At 44.5% G+C, this 9,606-nt stretch overlaps 1 protein-coding gene across 6 annotated transcripts in view; it reads left to right on the plus strand.

Moving 5' to 3' along the window:
* Positions 1-9,091, plus strand: part of MYPN (myopalladin) — a 106,137-nt gene extending 97,046 nt beyond the window's left edge. For all 6 annotated transcript variants that reach the window (XM_011926922.1, XM_011926913.1, XM_011926940.1 and 3 more), the window contains 2 exons: positions 3,846-3,979; positions 7,358-9,091. In XM_011926922.1, the coding sequence (XP_011782312.1) occupies positions 3,846-3,979; positions 7,358-7,527 (304 nt within the window). In that variant the 3' untranslated portion in view covers positions 7,528-9,091. The remainder of the gene's footprint in view (positions 1-3,845; positions 3,980-7,357) is intronic.
* The last annotated feature ends 515 nt before the right edge of the window (positions 9,092-9,606 follow it).

Genomic DNA, 9,606 nt, shown 5'->3' on the forward strand with positions numbered 1-9,606 from the left:
CACCCAGCTAGGTTTTTGTATTTTTTAGTAGAGACGGGGTTTCACTGTGTTAGCCAGGATGGTCTTGATTTCCTGACCTCATGATCCACCCGTCTCGGCCTCCCAAAGTGCTGGGATTACAGGCTTGAGCCACCGCGCTCGGCAAGGGTCTACAATTTTAAATATGTTTTTATTGGGCAAAAACAAAATCAATGTCTGGAAAGCTCATTCCCAGTCGAGGCTGACTGCTGGAGCTGGGTGATTGCTCAGCCCTGGACTCTGAGGACCAGCTCGGTTTAGTCACCACTTTCTGGAGAAGGCAGTGGCAAGGGAGGGAGGAGGAGTGACTGAGATGCTGCGGTGGGGAAAGCCTAAGACTCAGAGACCGCTGCCCATTCACTGCCCATTCATCTTGCCCCTGCCTGTAGTGAAAAGATGCCTGTCATTTTAATGTAAGCATAGGACATTCTGGCTGGGCACAGTGGCTCATGCCTGTAATCCCAACACTTTGGGAGGCCAAGGCAGGAGGATTGCTTGAGACCAGGAGTTCAAGACCAGCCTGGGCAACATAGCAAGACCCCATCTCTAAAAATAAATTAATTGGCTAGGCATGGTGGCACACACCTGTAGCCCCAGCTACTCAGGAGGCTGAGGAGGGAGGATTGCTTGAGCTCAGGACTTGAAGGGTGCAGTGAGCCATGATCATGCCATTGTACTCCAACCTGGGGATAAGCAAAACTCAGTCTCAAAAGAAAAAAAGAATAGGATATTTTGATACTTTAAAGTCATAGTGATTAGCTTCTGAAAACCACACACCTAGGAACATCTGAATGGTCCTAAATAAACGCACCCATGCACACACGCACACACACACACACACACATAGAGAGAGAGAGAGAGAGAGTTGCTCCTCAACTTACGATGGACTTATCTGGATGTAACCCCATCATAAATTGAGGAGCATATGGAATGCAAGCATCCTAAGTCAGGAACTGCTTGTATATCACCATGATTATAACTGTGCTGTAAGTATTTACAGTTTTCATGTCCCTTACTTCTGTCACCTGTATGCCTCTGCTCAGGACATTCCTTCTCTGGGAACTCTCTTCGCCTTCTCCCCTACCCACACACTGCAGCCCACCTCTCTAATGTCTGTTATCCTTTAACATTCACCTCAAACATCATCTGTCTAAGGAAGAGCAGCGCCCCTGCTTCCTCCCCTACTTGGTCCAGGACTGAGTTGATGTTCTTCTATCAGCAACTCTTGCACATAGTCACAATTGTTAGTATTGATGCTTTCATTCTCTCTCCCACAACTAGACTGTGAGCATCTTGAGGGAAAGACCGCGTCTCCTTTGTTTTCATATGTCCTGACTCATCACAACACCCAATGCCTTTCACCTAGTAGCATAGTATGTAAGATGAAGGATTTATGAACAAATGCATGAATTTCCACTGCTATTGCCTCACCTCACTAAACTACAGCAATAGCATGCTAATGTGTCTCTCTGCGGCCAGGCTCAAGCCCTATTCAATACACCTCCTCACCACTGTGAAGATGATCTTTTAAGAATGCAAACTGACAGGGTGCAGTGGCTTATGCCTGTAATCCCAGCACTTTGGGAGGCCAAGGCAGGTGGATCACCTGAGGTCAGGAGTTCGAGACCAGCCTGGCCAACAAGGCAAAACCCCATCTCTACTAAAAATACAAAAGTAGCAAGGCATGGTGACACGTGCCTGTAATCCCAGCTACTTGGGAGGCTGAGGCAGGAGAATTACTTGAACCTTTGCACTGAGCTGAGATCACACCACTGCACTCCAGCCTGAGCTACAGAGTGAGACTCCATCTCAGAAAAAAAAAAAAAAAAAAGAATACAAACTGATCATATCAGCTCCTGCTTAAAATACATCATTAGTTTCCCATAATCTGAGAGGAAGGGTCCCATCCCTTTACCATGGTGCACATGACCCTCTCCCCTGCCTTCTCCCCAGTCCCCCCACTGGCCAGTACGCGGTGTGCACTCCAACCCCAGCTGTAAGGAACATGCCATGCTCCCTCCCACACCACCATGCCTTTGTGCAGGCTGTTCCACTACCTGGAGCCACATCCCACCCTCCCTGTGAGTTTCCACTCGACCTTTGAGACTGAGCCGGAGCACATCTTCTGGGAAGTTTTCCCACCCTTGAATTGGCTGCATTATATTTCAGTGATTGAGAAATAGATTGTTAAAGTAATCTCATTTTAGTCATCTCAGGTCTTTATACAGTGTTACATTTTTCTGTGAGCCTAACCTCACATATGCTTGTGCTTCTGAACATCCAGTATCTTCATGCTTCCTCCTTGATGACTGCGGCTTCCCAGAATAACCTTTTCCCCTCTGTCTTCCCCAAGCATCTTTCCCACAGCATTACTCTAGCATTTGCATTCTATTTATCTTTATTTCTACTTATTTATCTTTTATTTATTTTCCATTAAACTTAGGGATTCTTCTAGAGAAGGAATTTCTTTGGCTAGGTGTGGTGCTCACACCCATAATCCCAGCACTTTGGGAGGCCAAAGCGGGTGGACCACCTGAGGTCAGGAGTTCCAGACCAGCCTGGCTAACACGGTGAAACTCCATTTCTACTAAAAACAACAAAAAATTAGGCAGGCATGGTGGTGGGCATCTGTAATCCCAGCTACTTGGAAAGTTGAGGCCCAAGAGTCTCTTGAACCCGGGAGGTGGAGGGTGCAGTGAGCCAAGATTATGCCACTGCATTCCAGCCTGGGCAACAGAGCAAGACTCTGTCTCAAAAAAAGAGAAGGAATTTTTGTCCTGTTCATCTTTACACCCTCAGCACCCAAGGCAACAGCACCCAGCATTTTCCCCAACACAGTATCAAGTAAGTGTTTACTAAAGAAATATATCGAAGAATGAATGGATTAATTAATTAACTAATCAGAAGGTGAAGGTAGCCAGTGTGTTAATCTAGTGAAATCGTGGTGGATATTTCATTACTTTATTCTTGTTGTACTTGTTATTAATTGATTTATTCTTGTTTATTCTTATTACTTTATAAATTCTTAGACATAATAACTTTCAATGAAAGGTAAACACTTATTCATCCTTTGAGCTCAGGAAGCTGTTGCTATTGTCCCTACCATGCAAATGAGCTGTGGTAGCCCCATAGGAGAGGTTGGAACTATGAGTGATAAGAGGGCCAGGCCAACAAGGGCTGTAGGGAACATGTGGCCCGATGTTTTTTGATCCATGGCTGCATATTGGAATCTCTGAGGTATTTCCAAAAATCCTAATGCTTGGATCCCAGCCTTTGATTCTGATGGAATTACCTAGGATATGGCCTGGGATTCCAATATGCAGTCAAGGTGAAAAACTATGGATGTGGAGAAAAACAGAAGGAAACAGCAGGCTGGTTTCCTCCTAAACCTCATGAAGCTGGATGCTGCATGAGCCCGGCTGGTTACATTAGGAAATGCCATCTACGCTGCCAGTTCATCCACCCCCTGGCTCTATTTTGTCCTGCTTTCCCAGAGCATCCTAACAAAGTAGTTGACGCAATGTCCAACCTTGTTTGGAAAAGAGAGCTTTCTGAACTTTGGTTGTGAAAAATGGGGGTTCTGCTGGTGGACAGCGCAACTTCAGTGGACTTGCAGCAGTGGGGAGGGCAAGAGCAGGTCTCAGCCCCAGCTGCCCCCTCCTCCTAGTATGATGAAGCTCACTGCTGCTCTTCTGTGACGTCTTCCACCTTCAAATTTGTCTTGATGTTTGCCTTAAGCTGAGTTCCCCCTTCTTCCTGGAACCCTAAATTTGACAAAGGCACTTCTGCCCCCAGATAAAATATAGGTATATTCTCTTTTTCTCCAGTATGCACCAGGACACAACAGGGTATGCCTGCCTTCTCATTCAGCCAGCCAAGAAATCAGATGCTGGATGGTACACGTTGTCAGCCAAGAACGAAGCCGGCATCGTGTCATGCACTGCCAGGCTGGATATATACGGTAAGTGTAATGCTGTCAGTTGAACATCTGCATGCAACTGATAGCTTAAAAATCTTTCTTAAAGATAAGTGGGCCGGGCAAGGTAGCTCACGCCTGTAATCCCAGCACTTCGGGAGGCCGAGGCAGGCAGATCACCTGAGGTCAGGAGTTCAAGACCAGCCTAGTCAACATGGTGAAACCCCACCTCTACTAAAAATACAAAAATTAGCCAGGCATGGTGGCACATGCCTGTAATCCCAGCTACTCAGGTGACTGAGGCAGAAGAATCGCTTGAACCCAGGAGGCAGAGGTTGCAGTGACCCGAAATTGCACCACTGCACTCCAGCCTGGGTAACAGAGCAAGACTCTGCTTCTAAATAAATAAATAAATAAAATAAAGATAGATGGAGTATGCTTCCATAAATGAATTGAGTAGGCTATACTATATTTTAGTGTTTAAGAGATAGATTTTAAAAGTCATCTCATCCTGGTTACCTCAGGGCATTACTTTTACATTTTACTATGAGCTTAACCTTCTTCCAAAAGAGGGCGTCTAATACCAGGAATTACAGCTAGTCCAGAGTTTGCAAGTGCTTGTGCTTCTGAACATCCAATGTTTTCTTGCCATCTCCTTGCTACTGTGGGCCACCCACTGGAACTTCCCACTACCTGTGATCCCCCAGCAGAATTTTTGATACTCCTTTCATTTATTCATTTAACAAATGTGTATTGCTCCAATCCCCCAATCAGACTTCTCTAATAATAGAGAGCTGTCCTAATAATAATAACATCAAGTGACATTTGTAGAATGACACATAGGATCCCCTCTCTCTTCCAAAGGTGGGATCCAAAGTGATACCCTTAAATCTCCCAGACCCATGAGATTATTATAATTGTAGTTACCTTCATCTAAGGCTGAAGATTACATGAGAGTAACAACATTGTACAGGCTGTCCCACCACCTGAAACAGCCCGCCCCACCCTCCCTGTGAGTTTCCACTCAACCTTTTAGACTGAGCTGGAGCACGTCTTCTGGGAAGCTCCCCCACACTTGAATTGGCTGTGTTAATATATTTAGTGGAAGGCTCAGAGAGGTTGGTGACTACAGCTAGGAAGCAAATCTAGGCCTTTGCATTGTTTCTTTGAGCCACATTTCCAATTTTCAAAAGGATCCAAGAAATTAATTTTTATTTATGTATTTGTGTAGTCAATCCTACACTTTTTGACATTAACTGGTATTTTTGGAGACATATTTCTTAACCCAAAAGAGTGTTTCTTCTTTTTTAATCCTTTTTTAAAAAAACATAATTGATAAGAAAGTCTCACATTCAAAACTGGCTTAACCTGATTAACCAACATAATAAATAAGAGTAGCTCTGTCTATTGCCTGATAGACGTCTCTGCTATTTATGAGTACACAGCAGGTATTCCCTTTGTTTAGTACCATGCAGGAGGGGCTTCAGCCTGTCATTTTCCCTAGGTCTAGTTTTTGGAGAAAATATACAATTTTCTGGTTATTTTCCTTTATCCTAGGACTTGAGAAGAAATTAAACTGTGAAAGAAGCAGACACTAATGTGCTTTTCCCTGAAAAAATCGGGGGAGAAAGAGGCCAACAGTGATAGGTTCCTTAATCAAGGCTAAGTCCTTAGACATTTCCCAGTCTTCACCAAGTCAGAAGGCAGTAGGTCTCCAACTGAGAAACTCCCTACCAATAAGCCCTGAAACAGATGACTCTTGTGCCAATCCTGCCCTCCAGTGGCTGAGTTTCCAGGTCACTTTGTCCTGGCTCTCCTCTCCCTTTCGTTCCTGTCCTGCTTCCATAGCACCAACAATAGGCAGTGCTGTTTCCTCAGCTGGGACCTAGGATGGAGAAGGCGTGGAAGACTTGGGCTGGAATCAGTTCCCTTCCCCGCCACCACACTTCCTGCCTTTCTGAGGAATGGGGCCACATAGGGCTCCCCTCTCTCTTCTCTCACTTCCTAATCCTGGGAACTGCAGTAGTCCAGTTACGATGTCAGAGAGAGCAGGGAAGGGCTAAGAGATGGAGGGCCTGGGAGGAGACACTGTGCAAGAGCAGGCCTCAGTAGAGTGTCTGCTCTTTAGTGAAGCTGCTCTAGGTTTGGTCCCCTAGATTTTTATTTTTCTGAATTCACTCAGAGGTATGTAGACTGAAAAACTGAATCAAGATGATGAAATCAACAAAGGACCAATTTCTAAATCGGAATGCTAGAAAGGGACACAGCTTTCCAGGACCCACAGCCTGAGAGTTCCCCACATAGGGAACGCACTTCTCCACGTCAAAGTACCTAGAAACCTAATCAGAAGATTGCCTGGTAATTTCTGAATCAGGAACCACGGCAGAGACTATGAAGTCTGGACGGGTATCTCACTCAGGCCAGGTTCAAACCTTAAAGTCATGTCTGCTAAAAACAGCAGCACTTGGTGAACATAGAAACTCTAATAAATTATCTTTTGTCCCTGAACCATGGTTGATTGTACCTAAATTACTTTTCAGTCTTCTTGCTGTAACAATAGAACCTGATTAGGGAGATGGGTAGGTAGGTAATGGCTGATTGGGGTGATTAGGGTGTGAGGTAGGCACTGCACAGGGTCAAACCCATTGTTTGGCTTTCATTTATGCAGCTTTCTTATCTCTATCTTTTGAGGTACCCTCTTTGAGAGCCTACAACCCTCTGTACACTGCCCCTAACAGGCCTTCATGGTAGGCTGGTGGAAGGGGATAAGCTTGAGAAATCACCCTAGTCACTTACTCCTCCATCTTACAGAATTCTCTTTTTTTTTTTTTTTTTTTTTTTTTTTTGAGATGGAGTCTCACTCTATCACCCAGGTGAAGTGGCATGCCTTGGCGTGATCTTGGCTCACTGCAACCGCCACCTCTTGGGTTCAAGTGATTCTCATGCCTCAGCTTCCTGAGTAGCTGGGATTAGAGGTGTACGCCACCATGTCCAGCTCATTTTTGTATTTAGTAGAAACTGGGTTTCACCATGTTGGCCAGCCTGGTCTTGAACTCCTGAGCTCAAGTGATGTGCCCGCCTCGGCCTCCCAAAGTGCTGGGATTACAGGCATGAGCCACTGTGCCTGGCCCCATCTTAGAGGAATTCTAATCTCTCACTTGTAGGATTCTAATGTCTTACTGAGTTAGAATCACAGATTTTGGAATTAGGGGCTTAAGACATTGCCAGCACAGTTTCCTTATTCCTGGCAGGGAAGGCTTTATTGTTCTCTTCTACAGATGAGGCAATTCAGACCCAGATATAGTTACATGCTTTACCAAGAATCTGCAGGGAGCATCGGGGTGAGAACCGAATGTGCCTCTACAGCGTACCTGCTGGACTGCATTCCTTTGATCATAACACATTATTTGGTCCATTTTCCAGCTCAGTGGCACCATCAGATCCCACCGCCCATGTCTGTCCGGCCCAGTGGCAGTCGCTACGGATCTCTCACCAGTAAAGGACTTGATATATTTTCTGCCTTTTCCTCCATGGAAAGCACGATTGTGTATTCATGCTCTTCTCGGAGTGTGGTGGAGAGTGATGAACTTTAAGAATGTCTGGGTGCCTGCTGTGTAACAGAACGGACTGTGGAGGGGGAATGAGAACAAGCCAGACTTGGTGGTTTCCAAACAACTGAAGTTGAGTAAGTTCCCACGCTGCTGGACCTGTGGCAAGGAGTGCTTTGAACAAGTCAGCTAGGGATTCTTGCAGTCTCAGCTGAGGGAGAAAGGTAGGGCCGTGCCTTCTAAAGATTCCAACAGAGATGTGAGAAGATAATATAGATGAACCAAAGATGTCACACAGTTGCCATCCACTGCTTTGGGAAAAAACTAGCATGCTCCCCTGCCCCCTGTTGTGTTAGGGATGTTTAGGTCATACTAGGAGCAATTAGGAGCAATATGCCTGGGCTGAGAGGAGTTAGGCAGTAGTGACCTTAGGATATAACTAACTCACCAAACAATGCCAAGGAGAAAGGTGGGGAGGTCACCATCGCCTTTCAACGAGTACATGTATAGCAGTAGTTTTGGTGAATTCACTAAATCAGCTTCCACTTAGCATCAGGAGGTCATGCCATACAACTCATGTATGCAGACAGACGCTTTTGATTTGCATATCCTGGGTGTACTGAGCCACATAATAAGGTGTCAAAATGTGCTTGAGAGTCCAAAAACTCACTGAAACACTTGATATTGCACAGTGCACTTATTTTGTGGCCAAAACATGACCTTTCCAGCGTGTCTGCACCATTTTCTTTTGGGTGGTGACTGGTTTTTTCTGACTTTGCATATCCCTAGACACTAGAACTAAAGGATTGTTAAAAAGCCAATCAGAAGGAAATCCTCTGCGGGGTCACTTTAAAAATTACTAGCTTGAACTGCCACTTACAAAATGTGCAAGAGTCATCATTTACCCATAAAATACACCTCACGTGCTCCTACCCCTCTCCCCAAAAGTCTGAAAGTGTAGGAGGAAGGAAGAGATACAAACAAGGAGAGGAAATGATGGGAGAGTGTTGTTTTTGTCACTTGCCCCAGCAGAGCAGTGGTTTTGGAAGGAGAGGTCTTTAATGGCTTTGAAATGCTTTGAGATCGTTAGTCAAATTGCATTTTCTATGTAGAAAATATTCTGCTAAGTGGAAAAGTTGGGGGAAAGGGGAATATGCATCTTTATTCTAATCACCAATTCAAACCCTGCCTCTTAAGGAATTTTTAGACTTAAGTTCACTGTGATAATGAACTAGTGCCTAGAAGAGTACCTAGCACAAAGTAGACATTCAATAAATATTTGCTGGATGAATGAATCTTCTATTATTATGTCTATTATAATAGAGCCTAATCTTATATTCTGCAGGAGTATACCACCCACACACCAGTCCAAACACTGCCCTGGGAACGCTCATGATAGCACAGTTTGCTCTAGGCTGTCCAGGGAAATGAATTGCAGGTGTCTGTTATCAATTCCCTGTGCTCGAATCTCTGGTGCTGTCTGTGCCAAGCACCCCCAGCTGGCATTGTATTTGTGTGAACAGATAGTAACTGCTTAGAAAAGCTTGAAACTTTCTTCACTTCAAGGCAAGAATTTCCAGCATAAAAATAAATTCATTCACTCGAGAAATCATTTGTATGTCTACTCTGTATGAGATGCTGTGCTAGATACTGAGGCAGATATAAAGATATGAATAAGTCACAGTCTCTACCCTCAGAGAGCTCACAACCTAATAGAGAAGGTAATATTTGAGGCATGCAGAATGCTGTCTCTTGAAGCAAAGTAGAAGTTTCTAGTGCTCTTCGTTCTATTTTTTCATAACTTTAAAAATCTTTTCAATCTTTATTTCTTAATAAAACAAAATGCCATAGGTTACATCCTCAAGCAATAATTATTTCAATTATTCAGCAGAATTATTAGATTCTGTTTTTTAATGTATTCAGTAACAGTAGTACAATATAGGCACCCTTAATGAAATAGAATGCATTTTACAAGGCCGGGCGCGGTGGCTCAAGCCTGTAATCCCAGCACTTTGGGAGGCCGAGACGGGCGGATCACAAGGTAAGGAGATCGAGACCATCCTGGCTAACACAGTGAAACCCCGTCTCTACTAAAAAATACAAAAAACTAGCCGGGCGAGATGG

This window comes from Colobus angolensis, unplaced genomic scaffold (genome assembly GCF_000951035.1).
Source record: "Colobus angolensis palliatus isolate OR3802 unplaced genomic scaffold, Cang.pa_1.0 Scaffold12, whole genome shotgun sequence".
Lineage (NCBI taxonomy): Eukaryota > Metazoa > Chordata > Mammalia > Primates > Cercopithecidae > Colobus > Colobus angolensis.